At 54.9% G+C, this 20,567-nt stretch overlaps 5 protein-coding genes across 5 annotated transcripts; 2 read left to right on the top strand and 3 right to left on the bottom strand.

Annotated features, from left to right (window-relative positions):
• Nucleotides 1–662: 662 nt before the first annotated feature.
• J7T54_006658 (uncharacterized protein) lies at nucleotides 663–1,657 on the bottom strand (the record flags this gene model as incomplete). Its single annotated transcript, XM_051503112.1, has 2 exons — nucleotides 663–1,511; nucleotides 1,565–1,657. The coding sequence occupies 2 exons, from the start codon at nucleotides 1,655–1,657 to the stop codon at nucleotides 663–665; spliced, it is 942 nt and encodes a 313-aa protein (XP_051365469.1).
• A 3,437-nt stretch (nucleotides 1,658–5,094) lies between these two features.
• Nucleotides 5,095–5,760, top strand: J7T54_006657 (pyrazinamidase/nicotinamidase; the record flags this gene model as incomplete). The annotated part of the gene is made up of 1 exon (XM_051503111.1): nucleotides 5,095–5,760. The coding sequence occupies one exon, from the start codon at nucleotides 5,095–5,097 to the stop codon at nucleotides 5,758–5,760; it is 666 nt and encodes a 221-aa protein (XP_051365468.1).
• Nucleotides 5,761–5,848: 88 nt separating this feature from the next.
• On the bottom strand, nucleotides 5,849–9,408 carry J7T54_006656 (3-hydroxy-3-methylglutaryl-coenzyme A reductase-like protein; the record flags this gene model as incomplete). Its single annotated transcript, XM_051503110.1, has 2 exons — nucleotides 5,849–6,203; nucleotides 6,254–9,408. The coding sequence occupies 2 exons, from the start codon at nucleotides 9,406–9,408 to the stop codon at nucleotides 5,849–5,851; spliced, it is 3,510 nt and encodes a 1,169-aa protein (XP_051365467.1).
• A 3,195-nt stretch (nucleotides 9,409–12,603) lies between these two features.
• J7T54_006655 (uncharacterized protein) lies at nucleotides 12,604–14,024 on the top strand (the record flags this gene model as incomplete). The annotated part of the gene is made up of 2 exons (XM_051503109.1): nucleotides 12,604–13,418; nucleotides 13,469–14,024. The coding sequence occupies 2 exons, from the start codon at nucleotides 12,604–12,606 to the stop codon at nucleotides 14,022–14,024; spliced, it is 1,371 nt and encodes a 456-aa protein (XP_051365466.1).
• A 925-nt stretch (nucleotides 14,025–14,949) lies between these two features.
• J7T54_006654 (uncharacterized protein) lies at nucleotides 14,950–20,153 on the bottom strand (the record flags this gene model as incomplete). Its single annotated transcript, XM_051503108.1, has 11 exons — nucleotides 14,950–16,253; nucleotides 16,444–16,671; nucleotides 16,734–16,850; nucleotides 16,905–17,355; nucleotides 17,746–18,039; nucleotides 18,091–18,255; nucleotides 18,615–18,628; nucleotides 18,702–18,725; nucleotides 18,900–19,791; nucleotides 19,842–19,915; nucleotides 19,985–20,153. The coding sequence occupies 11 exons, from the start codon at nucleotides 20,151–20,153 to the stop codon at nucleotides 14,950–14,952; spliced, it is 3,732 nt and encodes a 1,243-aa protein (XP_051365465.1).
• Nucleotides 20,154–20,567: the final 414 nt, after the last annotated feature.

Here is a 20,567-nt window from a genome sequence, read left to right as displayed (position 1 = left end):
CTGACGCTCGACTGTAGGCACGCACCTGATGAGGAAATGGAAATGCAACGTCGCGTAGTTGAGGCTGCGGAAACAACAGGACAAACAAATTGGGGATGAATGAAGTCAAAGGGGATGCGATAGAAGCTGGCGTATCAAACGAGGGAGACACGATTCAAAGATGTTGTCGTCGTGGCTGTTTCATTGATAGAAGGTACCTGGCTGACCATGGAATAGCCCACTCAGATGATGTACCCGCTAACATAGACCTTGCCGCACAGACGCACGGGGTCCAGCCCCTGGTTTTCAGCGGCAGTTCAGCGGATGGCATCGACTGCCACATACTCTCCACTGAGCCACGGAGCGCAAGTCCAAAAGACCCAGTCCGGTCTGCTTCCTTCCGAGAATCTTTCACGCAGGCTGACGTCTGTCGCATTGTCGAACATGCTCCTTCGAGGCATGCTGATACCATGAGATTATCGAGCGTCTACTGTCATTTTCTCGACAGCCGGGGCCGCCTACGTGTTTCCCAACTTTTCTGGACTCTATTCAGCTGGACATCAATAGCCCACCGTCAATAGCACCCGAAAAGCTCGAACCAACAAAACATTATCAAATTTGCTACCAATAGGACGCCATGCCGGCCCCAAACGCCGTCTACCTGCACGTGCACATCAAGTCCCTCAGCTCGACTCCTTGTGAATCTCTATACTGGGTGGCGCCCCCGTCAAGGCCTTGCACTGCGCGTAGATCACGAACTGTCCCGACACTAGCGCACAGGTCATGACCACCCTGGGTCCCAGCCCACTGAGCAGCAGACGCTTGGGGCCAAACTCCTTGGCCAGCTGGAACATGCGGCTCGTCGCGCCTTGGCCGGGGTCGCCAGCGCCCTTGTTCATGGCCGACAGCAAGGTGTCGGCAGGATGGGAGAGGACAGCGGCAGCCGCGCCGGCCACGATGCCAGATGTCAACTCCACGCCGGTGGACTCGAGCTGGGTCATCTTGGCCTTGCGCTCAGAGCCCATGGCGCGATAGATGACCTCGTTAACGGCCTCGTGGACAGAGAATTGGCCGACTGCGTAGGGGACTTGCTTAAACAGCAGAGGCACGAAGCCAGAGTAGAAGCCCCTGAAGCCCTCTTCCCTGGCCATGCGTGTGAAGCCCGACATGAGCCCAGTGGCGTATCCTCTTTGCGACACCAGTCGGATTCTCGTGGCCTCCAATGGAGACAGGGCAATGTCTGCAAAGAACTCGGCTGTGGCGCTCGCGCCGAGGTAGATGGCGGTTCGCTTGCTGACGGCCTTGTCAGGGCCACCGACTGCCTCAATGTATTTCTTCTTGAAGAACTCGTAGCCCATGAACTTGCTACCTCCCTGGACGAGGTATCCGACGGCCGTTGGGCCGAACCCTGTGAGCAAGGCGGAGGCACCCTCCTTGGCGACGATGCTGCGGCCGGCACGGATCATGTTGTAGCCCTTGAGGGAGTCGTCGACCTGGATGCGCGTTTTGACGACGTCAATAGGCGTGGCGCCCTTGGATGGTTAGCGACAATGATGTGCAAGGGCAACATGCTCGTGGTACCTACTCCATGCGTCGCCGTTGCGGCGAGCGCACCAGCGGAGAAGAACTTAACATAGTCGCTGGCTGTAAAAGTAGGGAGCTCTGTCTGTTTCGACATGGTGCCGCTGAAGTATCCTCTGCTCTACTCTGCTCTATCCAATGCCACGGTCTAATTAGTTGCAGAAGTCTCGAAGAAGGTATAGAAACGTGAAGACATTCGAATTATCCTGGCGAGTATTTATCCAGCGTGCCAGTGACGCGATCCGTCACTGGTTTTCGTGCAGCGAGGCTCGTTCTCGGCGGCGGAATTGGCTGCCGGGGCAGGGCAGAGGAATGACGTCGTTTCCGTATCTGCCGGTTGCAGACTCCACCTTACCAGCGTGTGCACTGTGACGTTGCTCAGGGCGTTTCTTTCAAGAGATTAACCTCGATAAGTAAAAAGCGCCAAGCGAGCATATTACGCTGAATGTACCTTAATCAATTAACTCAGTACCTGGACATTAAGCCACTATCACCATTCAACTTGCATTATCAATTTGCCCGTTATTACACAAGATCGCGGGCCTGGCGGACACCTGTGCAATAGGCTGACAGGACGCGTGCACTCCCCCGGACTCGACTGGCTGAGTAGTATCTTTCGATGTAGATTAAAGTGAAGCGACCTGCCTCGGAGAGTCGGAGATCAACGATCTCCCACCGCCTCCACGAACGCCACTAACATTAATATCGTATCTCCAAGAAAAAGAGCAAGGACTAGTATGATACTCCAGCCCGATTCGAAATCACCCTCTCCACGCGCTTGGCAAAGCCAGCCAGGAGAGGAAATCTTCCGCGTCATGTAAGCATGTGTGTGTTTCGTCACATGCTTCTTGATTCACTCTCTGATGGGAAATACGACGAGAGCGGCTAGGACGAAGGCATACGAGGAGTTCTGGTCGAGGACGATATCGAAGGCTCGAAATAAGACGTATAGGAGGGAGTAAGCAGGCCCAGTGGCCTACGAGATTGAAAATCCGAAGGCCCTAGGGGATTATCCGGTGAGAAAGAAAGAAGCGGAATAACTTGCCGCGAGCATGAAATGCTTAAATAAAGCGGCCAGGTGTTGATGGGGATTGGGTCGGCTGTCGATCCGTTCACAACGTCGCCGACGGAGTATAAGGTAATGCAAAAGTGAATGAACAGCTGCGACCTGTAAATACTCACCAAGATGCTTGCAGGGTCGAACTCCGCAATACAGGATACCCGGTTATGATGGGGGAGGTAAGGGTAAGCGAGTAGAGGGGAGATCGTCGCGAGCGCCATGCAGAACTGGCCTATGCTGGAGGGGACGACGGCGCTGGCGACATTGTGCGCCAAGAAAACATAATCTGGACTTGTCGAGTTTGCGATTTCTGATGCCATGTTGTTTCTGAAGACGATGCAGTCTAAATGGGATTGTTTGGTGATGCCGGCATTGGTTTGTCGAGGTTGAAAGGGGGGAAGAGCGCCGTATGAAACTCGGGCTCCGTGACTTGTAAGAAGCTTAAGGTATTATAAGGTGTTGGCAAGGGGAAGGGGGGCAGCACGAAGTGTCATCGTGGTTCTCCTCTGGTACAAGCCATATGCGTCACCTTGCTTGGCCCGAGCAGTCTCTCAAGGTACAACAAGCTCCTATTTCGTCACTAGAAAAAGCAAAACGAGGCCCAAGGGCAGCCATTATCAAAAAACGTTGAACTAGTGAAGCCTGAGCGTCTATTTCAGACGACTACGTGGTTTGATGGCAGGATTCGCCCAAAGATACAAGCCTATTTGCCAATATGCAAATCACCACAGCATGCTCCAAAGCGCGGGTGCTTCACCGCAAACCTGCACCACTACCGAGATGAACAGCGTTACTACATCTTTCGAACTGATCCTCGGTTCCATCGCTCTGGAATCGGTCGAGATCCCCTTGGGTTTCATGATCGGGTCACTCTGCAAACTACTCCCCTTCGGTGCCCCTCTACGGTTCTTGCTCGCCTTCGCCGTCGCCGTCGCGTTTAACGAGCTGTACCGAAGGGCGGAGAAGTTGCTCGATCCGGATGGCGATACAGATAGGACGATCTCCGGCTCAGTGCGGGTATGGCGTGCCGGCCGGTCACAGGAAAAAGACTGCTCAGTCATAGTAACAAATTGCTTCGTTTGTCTCCATGGGAAAGGTTCCTGCGCACGCTCATATTGAACAAGATATTTCGCTGGCGGAGCACTTGCCTCAGTTCCCCCTTTTCAGTCTGAGATCCACTGCGGCAGGTAACAGAGCTCCCAGCAATGCTCATCAACAATCATTCATGAATAATCACCCATGAACAATCATCCATGAGATGGCAGCCTCATCATTTTGCATACGCCAATTACCGGCTCGTACAATGGCAGACAGTTGTGTATGCCTGGCTAACGCAGATAGTAGTACGTGTACAATACAGCCATTGAGGTTCCAAGGTGAAGGAGTCGAAAACGAGGACAATCGCTGAGATGAAGAATGAAATAACGCTGTTCATCTTCGGTCGTGATATAGGATTGCGGTGAAGAGGGAAAAGCGAGGACAGCCGCTTCGCCAGGCACACACGCAATACTCAATTCGCACGTTGGGCAAACAAGTAGCTTCACAAACAAGAAGCACACCCAGTGGCTTAATCGCAGGAAACTGTGATCTTGTCATCCAGCGGAAAGAAGCCGTCGCTGCTATTGTGTTTCCGTGTCCCTCCTGCCTGGACGTATAGACCACAAAGAGTCCCAGTTTCGCTTCCAAGCAAGCCCGTTTTGCGGCCTGAGCCTGTCATACCCTCCGACAGCCATGGTTGCTTCTTCCGAGCTCTTTCCCGGAGCCATCGCTAGAACCGACCAAGACACGGATGGTGGAAGATAGAAAGGCTGAGGTAACTTACTGTTGTGTCAATTGCTTGGGAAAGCACCCTGCACACTTTCCAACCATCTAGGGCAGGTACTTTGGATTCCAGAGAACGTCGATGTGCCGCTTCAGGAGGTCACGGCTGTTTTGTTCCGTCTGTCCCGCCACCAATCGTCCTTCGCCAAATGGCTGATATATTTTGAGCTCTATTCGATAGAGAGGACGCCCTGGTGGAGGACGATTTGTAGGGTGACGTTTATCCTGAGCTCTTTTAGGCGTTATTTACATGCTTGCTCAGAAATAACCCCCTTCCCGAACGTGGGGAAGTGATTGGTCGCACCATATAAATCAGGAAACCGGAGTTCGACATTGGGACTTCTCTGCAAGTTGGTTGGCTGATATCTGAATACACTTTTTTTGGGAGGACTCGATGAGACGGGATTGGTAGGTGGCTTATCTTGCATCATCGAAACAGCCTGCGGCCGGCAGTCTGATAGTTGAGTGCGGCAGGCGGGGAACAGAATTGGATTGTATGCGGCTACGTACTAAGATCGTGGATGCAGGGTAAGGTAAGTAGCTTCGCGGGACGGACACTTGGTGTCAAACTGCTAGCCCCGCCTGTCGTCAACCATTATGACACTCAACATCCTCAGGTCCAAGGGAGAAGATAACCACATCAGTCTTCCACCATGGCATCCAAGGCAGCGCTCATCGTAGTCGACTTTCAGAATGACTTTACACCGCCCCACGGCGCTCTCGCCGTGCCGGACGGCACCGACATCACCGACTCCATCAACACCCTCCTCACGTACCCCTTCGCCCTCAAAGTAGCCACACGAGACTTTCATCCCAAGACGCACATCTCCTTTGCGGCGAATCACAGGAACTGCCAGCCATTCTCATCCTCCATCAAGGTCAGCAACCCCAACGATGAGACGCAATCCTACGAGGCAACGCTGTGGCCCGTTCACTGCGTACAGGGGACCTGGGGCGTCGAGCTCGTCGATGATCTGGACAAGGACAGCTTGGATACGGTGGTGGACAAGGGCAAAGACGAGAGGATAGAGATGTACTCGGCGTTTCATGACCCCTTCCGCATCGAAGTCTCGCCGCTCGAGTCCCTCCTCAAGGACAAGGGCGTGACTGCCGTCTACGTAGTCGGCCTCGCCGCAGACTTCTGCGTAAAGGCGACCGCGGAGCACGCGTTGGAGGCTGGCTTTGAGACGTATGTGGTCGAGGAGGGCACCAAACCCGTCATGCCCGAGAAATGGGCCGACATGAGGCAGAGCCTGATCGACAAGGGCGTCAAGATGGTGAGTATGCACAACGAGGAGGTCCGGCGCGTGATGCAATGATGCAAGAATTAAATTGGGATAATGCGCTTTCTGCCTAAGGCAATGTGTATATACTGTAGATCGGAAATTTCTAAATGAGGTTCCCCCGTCAGCGTTTCCTCTGTTGCGCAGCAGCACTTGTCATGGCCAGCGACACTGGGGTCTGGGCCGTCGGTGCGGGTGTGGTGCTCCTGGACGGCGCCGCGCTGCGGTTGTGTGCCATGTGCGCCTTCACCAAATGTCCAGCCGCAAGGGCACTGCACAGCGAGAGTTCTCCAGCAAGTGTCGCAGCACCAATGATGCGGGCGAGGCGGCGCGAGTTATCACCAGGGCTGGTGGGATGCGAGCCACGGACACCAAGCATGTCGAGCATAGCCGATTGAGGTTCGAGAATGGTGCCGCCGCCCAGGGTGCCCACCTCGATGGAAGGCATGGATACCGCAATCTGGAGGGATCCACGAAGACTGCACATTGTTAGCAAGGAGTCGTCCAAGACAGAACGGGGAGTACCCACTTCCTCATGGTGGTAATACAGTTGGCACTCTCAACGACCTGAGCGGGGTCTTGGCCGGTGGCGAGGAAGATGGCCGCGACAATGTTGGCGGCGTGGGCGTTGAAACCACCCACCGAACCAGCCATGGCCGAACCGATCAGGTTCTTGGAGATGTTCAGTTCCACGAGCGCGTCGACGTCACTCTTCAGAACAGACTTGACGACCTCGCCGGGGATGATGGCCTCGGCGACGATGCTCTTACCACGTCCATCAACCCAATTGATGGCAGCGGGTTTCTTGTCCGTGCAAAAGTTGCCAGAGACGGAGATGATGGCCATGTCCTCAAAGCCACCCTCGGTGGCCATGACACTCAGTGCGTGCTCGACACCCTTGGAGATCATGTTCATACCCATTGCGTCGCCGGTCGTAGTCTTGAAGCGGATGTACAGATTGGTGCCGGCCAGCGCTGTCTTCATCGTCTGCAGACGAGCGAAGCGACTGGTCGAGTTGAAGGCATCCTTCATCATGTTCTGGCCCGCATCCGAGTCCAGCCATAGCTTGGCTGCGCCAGCGCGTTCCAGTGTCTCGAAGCCGACGCAGGGACCGCGAGTCATACCATCAGCAGTCAGCACAGTCACGGCGCCACCGCCAGAGTTGATAGCTTTGCAGCCGCGGCTTGTACTGGCCACCAGGACACCCTCGGTCGTAGCCATGGGGATGAAGTAGCTCTGACCGTCGATAACCAGGGGACCGGCAACACCAACAGGTAGGGGCATATAGCCGATGACGTTCTCGCAGCAGGCGCCAAAAACGCGCTCCCAGTTGTAGTTCTCGTACGGCAGCTTGGAGCGTTCGAGCGAGCTGGTCACGTCCCTCGTAGCCTTGGTTCGCGAAATGATGGCCCGGCGGATCTTGACAGCGCGCTCATGATCCTGAAGTGTCTTCTCCAGAGCGTAACCAGGAATCTTCCCGCGCATGGACATGCTGACAACCTCCTCATCGGTCATCTCGCTGCTGCGCTTCTCCGCCAACATGACATCGAGCTCATCATTGGTTCGCAGGATCCCCGAGTCAATGATGGGGGCCTTCTTCCTCCGAACAAGCGTACCGTCCGACTCGTCCTCGGTGATGGCGGGCGTTGCGGGGCGAGTCTGCTGAGGTGTCGGGGGAACGTACTCGCCGAGAGGTAGAGTAGCTGAGCCAGTATCATTGAAGCGCTCAGCGTTGGCAAGCTCGGCGCGATCGACGCTCCTCTCGGGCTCCTTGATACCAGTCTTGGCGACGTTGAAGAGGTACCCATTGAGGCCGACGCTCAAGGCGAGCGCGATCACGATCCACTTGGAGAGCACGGGGTCCTCGAGGCTCTTGAGCAGGCTTCCCACCATGCGACCGCCGACGCCATAATCATTGAGCTGACCGAAAGTGTCGGGCCCGGTGCCACTGCCACCAATGCCAGTCGAAAGCGCATAGTGTACCGAGGGGAACTCAAGCTCGTACTTGATAGGTGTGAGAATGGTGACGAGTGTAGGGATCTTGCTTGACTTGGCCGAGGCGAGGATGCTTTCGAGCCCGTTGGCAGCAACCTTGAAGGGATCGACGGGTGGGCTCGAGACCACGCCGCCGAGACCACCGGCCCACGAACGAATGCTCGACAATGAACCAGGGTTGCGGAAGGGGATTGTGCACAAGTTGACCACATTGATGCCAATGAAGAATGTGATCATGAGCACCTTGAATTTGGGCACGCTGCTGCTCTTCATCTTGCGACCAAACAGCGAAGTCTCCTGAGGCTCCTTGTCGTCGTTGCTCCGGGCGACGTTCTCGGCAGTGCGGCGGCTGAGGCCATCATCCTCGAGAGCCGTGCGCATCTCCACGTGGCGCTTGATGCGGTTGATCTCGAGCTTGATGCTCAGAATAGCCGTATAGAATGTGAAGAGCAGGATGCAGTCAAAGAAGAGGATCCAAGCGGCGAGGAAGCAGAACTGCTGCAGACCGCCCTGGACGCCTGAAACGGCGCCGATGGCGAGGATGACAATCTCAATGGCGTAGTCGCGGATGATCTCGTAGCCCTTGTCCTTCACGGCGGCCTGGATGGCATACTGAATAAGACCCTGGGTGGAGGGCTCTGCGACCTTCTTGCCCCGCGTCTTCTCCTTCCTGGACTCCTGCAACTGAGCCTTGCGATGCTCAATGGCATGCGAAAGTACGGCCTTGGTTAGGACAATGTTCTTTTCGAAGCCAATGGTTACCACGAGGAAGGGCAGACCCTCCGACAGCAGGACGACACTGACAGGGACGCCGAGCCGTGTCGTCACTGCCAAGCCGAACAGGAAGGCAAAAACGGACGAGAAGAGCGTGTTCATGCCCAGCCAGAAATTGGAACCCATGCGACGCATGGAGACAAAGAGCGACACAAAGGTCAGGTGCATAGACAGGTAGCCCAGGACCATGATGAAGATGTCCAACGTCTCGGCATTCTTCAGCAGGTCCAGGAACTCGCCCCAGGCATTCTTGGCCCACTGCGCAACCGTGTTGCGCGTGGTCACCTTGGCCGCCTTCATGATCCACATCTTCTTCTCGCGGCCATGGCCGGTCTCCGTTTCCTCAGCATCCGCATTAGGGATCTCCTGAGCAACAGACACGAACTCGGGAGCTTCCGAGAAGGGCAGCGCATACGCAAGAATACTGTCCTGGGTGTAGGTCGAGAAGGGGTTTTCGGTGGAGGGAAGAGGCGTAACGGACAGGTTTTTGTTGGTCGGGATAGTGTGCGAGAGCGGCGCAGTGCTAGGCGACTCGGTGGAAAGGGTGTCCGGGAAAACGAGCGTGAGCAGGGCAAGATGGTCAGCGTCGTAGGAGTAGTTGCCCTCGGCATTCTGCCACCTCCACTGCGTATCGGGTCCAGCACGTAGACTGCGGCTGCCTTCAATCAGGGACGTCCAGTCGGCCTTACCCACGCTTGTAGCGCCGTCAAAGAGGCTGTCCTGAATCAGACCGACGTAGGAGGTGCTGGCGAGGATGGTCACAAGCACCACCAGGTGGATTGGGTGCGAGCAGGCGAGACGGGCGAGGAATTGGAGACCAGGGGTCATCTTCTTGCCCAGCCATGTTGGTTTGGCGGTTTGCGAGAGCGTGGGCTCACCGCGAAACCGCGTCGGCAAGAGCGACGACGCTATCATGGTGGCGTCGAGGGGTTCGGAAAATCTAACTCGGCGAGCGGATGTTGGTCTAGGGCATGGGAGACGGGTCGCGGTGGTCGAGGCAATGCCACTATTGGTAGTCGCCGAACCTAGTACACGATTGTGTGAGTTCATATTGACAAACCTGTGCTGGAACTGTCTCGGAGGGGTTCAGGTGGTTTGGTTCCTGTGATCTGTCTCGCCAATGCATGCCGCTAGACAGAGCCATGTTCCAGATTCACACTCACGACGCTCCATACGCTGGCAGTCCAAGCCGTTGGGAGAGCACTTACAGCTTGATCCTTGGTCCCGACTGGCCACGAGTGGGCGGGAGCAGAGCACAGAAGGAGGGCGGGCCCAAGCTCAAACAACAATATGAAGGCGGCTGCGGTTCCAGTCAACCCAGGCAGTCCCTCGCGTCCTCGAACAGGTGTTGGAACAATGTAAAGAGAGGAGTGCGAAGGAGTGGAGGAGAGAGGGGCCAGGGCACAAGTAGAGGGCCGTCAGCCAGGTCCAGTCGGTACCTTTGCTTGCCTGTGCTTGCGAATTCAATGAATGGATGGATGAGTGCAAGGGCCCAGGCATCACAATTAGGGGAATTATTGGATAATGGGGGTACCGAAGGCGGATCGACCGAACTGGCTTAGTGGCTGGTGCGCCGACCTGGCCTTAGGCGGTGAGCGAAAATTCAGAGCTTATCAGGGGCGCGAAGACGTCTATCGAGGCCGCTGTGCAGTGCCGATCGCTTATTGATTCGCTAGTCCGTTTTCCGCTTTCCTACTGTCTCATGGCAGAAAAAAAACCAGCGCAATGGAGTTGAGGAAATTGGATCTGCGATGGCTGGCTTGTTAGATGCAACTGGCTGCATGCGCTCCTTTTAATTAGCAATCGACTAACATCAACAGCACAGCCCTCCAGGATCAGGCCATCTTCGCCTCGCCGCCATCGTCGTCAGCGAGGCTTCGCCCTCCATCCCGCCGCAGGTCATCGGATCAGCCATCTATGCCAATCCATGACGAGCACGCACCCTTCCTCGACTCGGCGAATTTTTAACGCCCCGTGTCGCTCCATGTCAAGCTCTACCTGTGCCGATGTCACCCATGTATCAGCCTGTCCCGTTCCTCCTCCGCGGACTGATTTTGTTGGTGCACAGCAAACCTGGATTTGTTGGTGCAAAAGCTGGTCGAGTTGCCTTGGTATTAGCGCGGGATTCCCGATCTGTCGTCAGCAAACAGGGCAGGAATTACGGGGATAGTATCCGTACGTACTCCGTAGCAATGGTCTACTTCAGGGGCCGTCTTTGCCGGTGAGCGACGGCAACACAGAATAAGCACAGTCGCTGCTTGATCCCAGTACGAACTGCGCCTTGCTGCTACGATTACATGTATCATCGAGCACTACGCACCACGTACGCATCTGCCCGAACTCGCATTAGCCACCACGGCCGACATGCTGCCTTGCGTGCCCGGTCGGAGCACGGGGTGTGGCCCAGTGTTTTCGGCCGGCTGCCATGCAAAGCGCCGATGTAGTCCGCCTGAAACGCGCCGAAGCGCATGTGCCACGCTGGCGACAGTCCCTGTATAATAATTCTCCCGGTCCACGACTGCCCGTTGAATATACGCTGAGCCCGTTGTTGGATGAGCGGCTGAAGGACCTGGCAAGGCCTCTAGACTCGCGCCCTTCTTAGGTGTAAGTTTCTAGTAGATATGTGTGTAGGTACGGAGTACACCAAGAGTGCATGACACAAGCAAGCTGCAGTTCGTAAGGCTCTCAGTGGCATAGTCAAATCTATTTGGAAGCAAGCTACGAGTGCGGGGTACTAGACTCATGGTATTTATGGACGACAACTAAGGAGTGCTCTGTTGGCGGTCCCGCTCCTCAGCTCGACCTTTCTCTGTTTATAGCCCCCGTTTTCATATAGCATGCAGAGCATCAACGATGAGCAATCGCGAAGAATCCTGTGCCATTTCTGTCTGAGCTTTGACATTCACCATGATAACTCAGTATTTACTCACGCTTTAGCTCACCAAATACAAAGATGCTTTGCCTGCGCTACCTTGGCACTATTTGCGGCCCACTACCATTAAAATTGGGGATTTTGTTCCATCACGTTTCAATTGAGCATTCATGTGTGACGAGTAGAGTCTACCAATGCTTAGGTCACACCTCACGTTGGAGAGGCTGTAGTTAGCAAGCATAAGTGCTAAGCTAGGTACGGGACCTCTGGATGAATTCCCCATAGCGGGGGAAAAAGTTAGGGACAGGACGTGGACACAGTTCAGAACGGGAGACGTCCATGAAAAAGGCAATTTCGGGTCAGCCACAGATATGGGCTATCGATAGACTTTATCTTCCATATTCTCATAATCTTGACTCATGTGCAGCTGCAGGCCATGTACACGAAGCGCCGCGTGTAAGTCGGGTCGTGGTGGGACCCCACAGTTGGATTTGGCAACCCGGTATCTATTTCGTTGTGCAGCCCTAAGGGTGTAACCTAGTCAGACAATCCAGTAGTTCCCGTCGCGTAGGTAAATTGTGCTGACAGGAAAATTTTAAACACAATTCCGACGATGTCATTATCTATACAAATGCGTTTTGCTCGTTAAGTAATCATCTGAATCGGCCTTGATATGTTAGTTTTGTTGTTATCGTATGATTCAACGGTCAAGTGTTTGTAAAATGCCAGGTACATTACAATCACATTTCAAAAGCTCTCCATGTCCAAGACACGCTTTTGCGTCAGCCGTCGTACCTTCAACAAAGACGCTGAGATAGAGCCTTTCCTCATTTTCACTATCGCTACCTAGAGCATATACACAGCTCGTGAAACTACATGTATTCGCACTGTAGTCGTACCCGACAGCATCGGTGCTTCCATGGCTGTCGACTGGCTGCAGGCAGCTGCAAGATAGCTGCCTGCACCTGCACCTACAGGTCCTACACCACGCATCGCAATCCGGGGCACTGCGCCTATATGTCATCCACCAAGTTGTTAGTGGCCATGGACAAACAGGCTGCCGGCCACCGCAGCGACTGCGTTGCCTTGCACTTGTGTCGCTTCCCCTCCTAAATCTAATTCCTTCATCATCTTCCATCGATACTCCGCCCAAAAAACGGGCAGTGCGATCTTTCAGCTCGCAAATCCGCGTCCCGCCCTCGAGAGCGAGCCGACGACTGGAGCCGCCTTACCGCATCATGGCGCCGTCTGGCGATAAGCCTGCCATCGAAGACGATTGGCAACAGGTTGACGATGCTGGGTCCGTGCACTCCTTCACCGACGACGCGGCCAGCGACAGCGACCTTGTCGACCTTGGCGAGCAGTCTGCTTTCGCCGAAGCACTGAAGAAGAAAGTCCCAGGGCTACCGGGACCCATCAGCAAGCAACCTCGCAGTAATATCATCGAAGCCCCGGACGTCGACGGACGTCCTCGTCCAGCGTGCACACCAAGCCAGTCTAAACCCCGTCTGGAGACTTTAAGACCTGCGGAAGAACACGACGGTACCGGCCACAGCAACGAGCCTGACGAGGAGGATGGTGAAGAAGAAAAGGAAAGAGAAGAAGATGACGATAATGTTGACCCTGAACATGTTCTGAACTTCGCACCCAAGCTCGCCAACCTGCGCTGTCGGCTCAACGATGTGACGCGCGACACTGAGGCAAACATGACGAATCGCATCGCTTTCCAAACGCCGCTGATTCGCCACATCTACCAGTCGCTATGTGCAATCCAGGAGCAGATGAGTGTACTTGGTCACCTGGTACACGACTGCGCCTGCTTTTACCGCATGCATCATGGCGACATGGACTCGGACGACCTGCCCCTGCATGGCGATCTTCCCTCCTGGACGGGCCAGTTGCATGATGTTCTACTCACCTTCCAAGGCCAAGCTGACGCGATGATCAGTGGGCGGGTCCAGATCGTCGAGACGCTGAGCGCTCTAGAGCAGCCCGATGAACAACTGACCATGCTCCGCCAGACAATGAATGATTTCTTACCGCTAATCGAGGCGTGAGTAGAGGTCTCAACACCTCCATTACACTTGATATTGACTAGTGCAGCGATTTTGACGCGTTCAAAGCAAAGTACATGAGTTTCAACAAGCCTGAACCCACGACGAATCGAGTCGTCTCCCATGACGACAGCCAGACTGTTGCTGCTCTACGCACAGCCTTCTATCGGTTACATGACGAGGTGCGGCAGTCACTCGACCTCATAACAGAAATTCACACGAGCAGGGCCAGTTCGGCCATTGCAACCTTGGCGCCATTGGTCATCAGCTCCCTGTCTGACGTGCGGGATGCCATTATGAACATTGTCACCAACAACCCCTCGGAGTGGATGGAGTCGGATCTCAACACATCCCGCAAGATTCTGTCGTACCCTGCCTTCATCTCGCTGTCGCCAGAAATGCTATCTGACGTGGCGGACCAGTTCAAGCAAGTCCGACAGCAGCTCGACGTTACGAATGACCCGGATATGGGGCAAAGCTTTTCGCGCGACGTTGTGCACGCACACCAGGTCGTGCTTCTAACCGAGGGGGGGCAACTCGAAGAGCTGCAGTCGACTGCCAACTTTTTGGAGTCGTTGCTGGTACCGGGCAGCGGGTCTTTCTGAACATGAATCATCCGGATTTGGGAGCTTGTTAATCATGAAGCAGGCGCAGTCAGAGCTGTCGCACCAGCCCGATGTTGTTGGGGATTCGACATGATGACATGTATGACTCGACATGGGGAGAACAACTCGCATACTATACCATTCTTGGACCACCTGCACAAAGCACATCACGTTGAAATGTCGTGATTCTGATTAATATGTGCGTAATACATCCAAGACCCTGAGACACGGCTCTTACTACTGAAACCTGGAGTGTCGGAGCGGCAGAGCTGCGGGAGTTGGGGACCCCACGATCCGAAACCCACGATGAGGATGTTACCGGGCCTTTGTCGATCCGCTGGACTCTAAAACTTGAGGCTGTGGCTTTCTTTGCTTGTTGCTGCTAAATTTGGCCCGGCGGAGGTCTCGCTAGCCGGTCTAGATCTGGAGACGAAGTGTTTCCGCTGCCTCATAAACGTTAGAAAAGCTTGTCTCGTCGCGAGGGCACAGCAAAAACGCTCAATTTGCTGACAATGTCCAGAGATATAAAAGGACGAGGTTTGGTCCCAAAGACCTTTTCGTTCCACAGGGCATCCTTTCTCCATCCTGTTTTATTCCACATTCTCTTCGGTCAAGCCTGGTGCTTGTATACATTTGTTTCTTTCTTTCTCGCTTCTTCTATCTCGCGCTCTGGCTTGACGCCGACGCCTCTCGTCTTGTTCGACTTTTAATTCAAACCCAGACAATATTCATCCAGTGCATCTTCACCATGCACTACACAGCCCTCTCCGTCGCAGTCCTGCTGCTCGACGCAACAGCCCTCGCCGCGCCTCACAAGCCCATCCGTCCATTGTCCCGTCGCCAAGCCAATCCCCTCGACAGTCTCCTAGGTGGCGGGGCCGGTGCCGGCCTGGGCGGTGGCGCAGGTGCCGGTCTTGGAAATCTCTTAGGAGGCGGAGGCGCGGCCGGCGGGAACGGCGGTGGCCTGGGCGACTTGCTTGGCGGAGGCGGTCTTGACTTGGGTGGTCTGCTCGGGGGAGGAGAAGCAGCAGGAGATGATGGTGGCGCAGGTCTGGGAGGGCTTCTTGGAGCAGGCAACGGGGCTGCTGGAGGCGACAACAAGGGCGTTGGAGCTGGAAATGGCAACGCGGAAGGAAACCAGGGGGAGAAAGGCGACGACGCTGGAGCAGGAGAGGACATCAAAGATGGAGGTGACGGCGCAGGAGATGGCGCCGAGGACCAAGGTCCCATCATCATCGACCCCAACACGGGCGATGAAGTTGACTTCCCCGCTGGTCCTGGCGACGACGGCAATGTCCTCGATGGCATCCAGCCTCCCCCGGCGGGCTGCAACGGAACTGCCCCTGCACAGCCTGCTGGAGGTAAGAAGAAGGTTGTCGACATCCCTGCTGGTGGGAAAGACATGAAGAACATGGAGAATGTCGGCAACGGTAAGGGTCTGCTTGATGCTATCCTTGGTGGTGGCAATGACAAAGAAGAGGTCGCCCACCCGCCCGAAGCTGGTGTCGGGAAGGAAGAGGAAGTCATTCAGCACCCAGCCAAAGGCGAGAAGGAAGAGGAAGAAATCGTGGAACACCCTGCCGAAGAGGAGGAGGAGGTCGTCGAACACCCAGCCGAGGAAGAGGAAGAGGAAGAGGTTGTCCAACACCCGGCTGAGGAAAAGGAAGAGGTCGTCCAACACCCAGCCGAAGAGGAAGTCGTCGAACACCCAGCCGAGGAAGAGGAAGAGGTTGTCCAACACCCGGCTGAAGAAGAGGAAGAGGTCGTCCAACACCCAGCTGAAGGCGAGGAAGAAGTCGTCCAGCACCCAGCCGAGGAAGAGGACGAAATCGTGGAACACCCTGCCGAAGAGGAGGAAGTCGTCCAGCACCCGGCCGAGGCCGAGGAAGAGGAAGAGGAAGAGGTTGTCCAACACCCGGCTGAGGAAGAGGAAGAAGTCGTCCAGCACCCAGCCGAGGAAGAGGACCAAATCGTGGAACACCCTGCCGAAGAGGAAGAAACCGCCCAACACCCGGCTGAGGAAGAGGAAGAGGTCGTCCAACACCCGGCTGAGGAAGAGGAAGAAGTCGTGGAACACCCTGCCGAAGAGGAGGTCGTCGAACACCCAGCTGCTGGCGACGCAGCCGAGGAAGCCAAGCAGAAGGATGACGGTCTCACGAGCGGGATGGAGCAGCTCGTCCCTCACACTGGCCAGATTGTCGAGCCGGTCGCTCGTTTCGTGCGCAGGGCCTTTTGGGCGTAGAGCGTGACGATGAGACTCACCCAGTCATTAACATGAACCCAGCAAGAGCAGTGCTCTGCTGCAGCAGAAACGGAAATGAACGATAGAACAGGCTTAGTCACGAAATGATACACTATGACTTTCACGCGTCCTCATGCTTCAATCCTGCTTCCTTGGCCTTCTTATCCGCCAGCGCACAGAGCGCTTCCCACTCTTGCTTGGAGACCTTGCTGACACTCATCCTGGCAAGCTTGAGCATCTGCATGTTCGCCAATGGCCCGTTGTCCTTGCCGAGGTCTCGTAGTTCCGGGAGGGCGATGGGGACCGCAAACTTGCGGCGGAACTCGACGTGTACGAGACTCCATTTCGGGTTCTCCTTGGTCGACTTGGGGTCGTAGTAAGGCGTGCCTGGTCGGCGGGCGCTGGCTGTTGTCTCGAGTCAGTAAATTAGTCTAGTTTTTGGAAAGCAGAGTCCCAAATTCGCGTACTGTCTTCGGACGCCTCCCGCACAATCTCCATTGTACCGACGATGCCTGGCACCTTGCAGTTGGAGTGGTAGAAAAAGGCCATGTCGCCCGCGTTCATGGCTCGCAGATTGTTGCGCGCTTCCGAGTGTCAGCTGTGTCGTCTTGTCTTGTCTTGCGCAGCGGACGACAAACCTGCATAATTCCTGATGCCATCCCACCCCTCGGGTTTATCACAGGCCCTCAGGTCATCGATAGAGAACCGCACGTCGTGCCCATTTTCCATGCGCGTCTCGGGCTCGGCCTTCATCAGCCAGTACCATTGGCCATCGTGGCGCTCGACGTCCGGATTCTCCCTGGGGATGGTGTCAGGGTCTGGATTGGGCGTCACATCTCTCGAATTACTGGCGGCTCTATGTGTTTGCAAAGGCCCCTTGGACTGGGGCTTGACATGGCCAATGTCGGGGGCCGCTGTCCCTTTGTGTCCCTTGGCTTTCTGTGTCGTTGATTTCACGGGTGATTTTGATTTCTTTGTATCGGACTCTGCGTACTGAGTCGTAGCCACTGGCGGCGCTGATGCTGCTGCCTGGCGCGTTGAGCGTCGCTTGATGACAGGCTCAGCGCTGGCGTCATCGGCTGCTGCGCGCTTGCGAGGCGGCATGGCGTCTGATAAATCCGTAGGAAAGGACGAGTTGGCTCTGTGGGAGAGTGATTGAGGTATTCGGTTGACTAATGTCAATCCTATGGGACATGGACAGGTCCAGAATTGAACGCGGTTGAGCGCGACATGAGGGTTCAGCAAGATTGACCGGACTACCCTACATCATTTCTAACATCACGACAGGTTAGGTACAAATAATAAGCGCTTTGTATAAGGTGTATGTTCACGAGCAATGAATTCCCTCTTCAAGAGTCAAATGTATAGGTTGCCGGAATTGAATGGCCAAAATTCGGGCCAGGTTGGTGTCACCCATCCCCATCCTCGATGACCCATTTTGCAATCTGCCGCTGTCGCCCTTCCCTCATCCACTCTTACTTTCCAAGCCTGCCACTCGCTCTCCTCCCTCATCCACTCCCACATCTTCCAGTACAGTTTCCTTGAGCCGAGCTGCGCCGTGGAAAAGTGTGGGTGGGCAGTATCCGGTAGTTCAACCCAGACATCGAGTTGCCCCTTCCGCCAAGACCAGTCCCACAGGATCTTGCAATGCTCCGGCACTGAGGCGCACAGGTAGTACGTTTTGCGTTCCTCGACTGGGAAGCGCAAGTACCTCTCGAGGATGGGTTCTGCGCGGATGGGCTTCGGCATGCAGACCTGGTCGTAGAATGGGGGCTGTCGATGTTAAGTAAAGCGAACTTCAAAGAATGTATAGACTCTACTGACCAGTGGTACCAACTTGCCTTCACCCTCTTCGTAAGCCTCGCGGGCCTTCGCTTCCGCGTCCCGGCAGTCGTCCCCGCTGTTCTTGGCACTGTGGACGCGCTCGACAACTTTCACCTCAGCCTCCTTCCTGGAGGCCCAAGAAGCAGAGCCAGGGACCGCGTGGGCCTGTGAGTTGGCGGTTTTCTTTTCTGTCTTTCTGCATCGTACCATTATGTTGTCTGTGATACGAAAATGTGGGATGAAGAGTTTCTTCTGGGAAGAATGAACGTTGGCGTGAGGACTGCTTTGATACCAAAACTTTATTTAGCCTCAGAGTCAGTTTCATTAAACCTTGTGAACCAGCGTCCGTCTTCAAGGTGTGTGCACGCGGCAAGTATACCAGGTAAGGTACGAACTAGTAGGATGGTTAAGTTAAGCCTTCATGGTCAAGGCCTAACTTGTGTTAACTCGGAGGGTAATTTGCATTCCGTCTAGTTCCTCTGCAGAGCAAGGTCAAAGTACAATATAACTCATCTAGAACTTACACAATTCGAGTATACTGTGAAAAGAATAGACAATGAGAACGCCAATAGGACTGTATACCTACTAGTGCTAGCGAACATGGTGCTCACGAGGCTGAATCTCATAGTTCCAGGCTATTGAAGTTGTCCATGCTGTCATCATCTGTGAGGCGGCCTGCCAAGCCATGTGAATTCTGTATGTACTTGTATGTATCTATGCAACGAATCTAGTATACTATTGGTCCAATTGCCCAGCAAAGGTCGTCTCGTCTCTGGACTGTTTGAGAAAAGGAATCAAAGCGGTCCCACCTGTGCCCGTTAATTCTTGCGTCGTCTTTTGAGTCGACGACGAGCTTGCAAGGTTCTTCCTCGCCCCATTGCTGGTAGACTGTCTCGACGGTAGCACAATGTACCTCGTCACAATCTGGATATGCTTGTTTCTGAACTCTGTCAGAGCCTCCGTTGCTGCAGTATAGGCTGCGCGGAGGCGATGCTGCTCAGGGGTCGAAGGGGGTAACAGCGCCAGCTCGCGGATGCTTCCCATACGAGAGAGGTGTACGAGAAATCGAGCATGGGGCCCTGGCATGTACTCTCGAACCTCGGCGTGAAAGCTTTTGTCGACTGGCGCCGTTGAGCTGTCGCCATTGCCCTTGTGATCGACGCCAAGGACAACGTCAAAGAACTGAATCATGGATGATTGCCCGTTGCTGCCGCCGCGAAGATGGCGCCACTCTCCTTTCCCATTTCCCTCGTCGTAGAAGACACCTTTTGGCAATCCGGCAGAAGCCATGTTCTTGCTGCCAGCGAGGAATGGCCGGATTTTGTGGTAGAAAGTCATGGGATCGCAGCGCTCGTACATTCTGTCCAGCAGTATGCCGACCCCTCGGATACAATCCCGCAGTTGCTCCAGCGCCGTTGTAATCGTCTCATAGTCGCGGGTCCTGATAGCGCCAATGGCTTCCGTCATGGTGTTGATGATCTCGGCACCCCTCGCCTCCATGGCGACGCTGATCAGGAGAAACCACGACTCGGACTCGGTGCCTGTGAACGAGCAGAGTGTACGGAGACTGGTAAGGTCGGTGAAATCGTTGCTGGTGCTCGCAAAGTTCCACAAGTTGGCAGCAGCATAGGAGAGAACGGGCGGGAGCTCGAGGTGCTCTGATACTTGGAGGAAGGGGATGGTGATTTGTGGGGGGAGGATCTGGTTGAGAGTCAGTGTGAGTTGATGGTTCCGGCTTCTGCTATACTCACTTGCTCGGGCTGATCACCGCCCCAGACGTAGGCATGCGTCATGAAAGCCAGGATAACGTATGCCCGACGCCATTCTGATAATGACCGTAAGCGATCAGTGGGAAGGACAGGCAAGGCTTGAACAGCCCTCCGTATGCTGCCACTCTCAATGTGCTGCGGCAAGTGCTGGGCTATTATTTCCCACGGCTGATAGCAGGCATCCGAGAGGACTTCGCAAGGGCTATCGGCAGGCAAGAAAGCGTTCCGAGTGACTGCAAACTTGTTGAGGTCTATAAGGGGGTTGGCCTCGGCTGGGATGGCATGCGGTGACATGATGAAATGTAGTTATGAAATTTGAATAGGAATCGATTAGAAGTTCAAAGTGATGAATCTACAAAACAGCAAGAGAAGGACAACACCTAGTGATTAAAATCTCCAGCTATCGACCACGATCGATCCATGTTGGGAGTTGTCCAGGTTGCTTCAGTCTATCCGTTCCGAGGATCCGCCTCCGTCGGAACGACCTCAACGCACTCCACTAGCGGTTAGCCACGGGAATGGAATAGAAGAGTACGTGCGTAGTCTATCGCGACATCTAATACATATATTAGGGTCTATTGGTCCGATGCGATTAATAATATCACATGAGCAGAACGATGCGCAGTCCATGTCGCTAAGCAAGAGTTATAGTAGCATTCGTGGCAGACAGAGTAGGGCGGAACCGGCACGGCACGCGGCAGAAGGCAC

This window comes from Emericellopsis cladophorae (genome assembly GCF_022114955.1).
Source record: "Emericellopsis cladophorae strain MUM 19.33 chromosome Unknown NODE_4_length_1054762_cov_117_872525, whole genome shotgun sequence".
NCBI classification, from domain to species: domain Eukaryota; kingdom Fungi; phylum Ascomycota; class Sordariomycetes; order Hypocreales; family Bionectriaceae; genus Emericellopsis; species Emericellopsis cladophorae.
The sequence above is the reverse complement of the archived record's forward strand: the minus strand, read 5'-3'. Positions and strand labels throughout refer to the sequence as shown.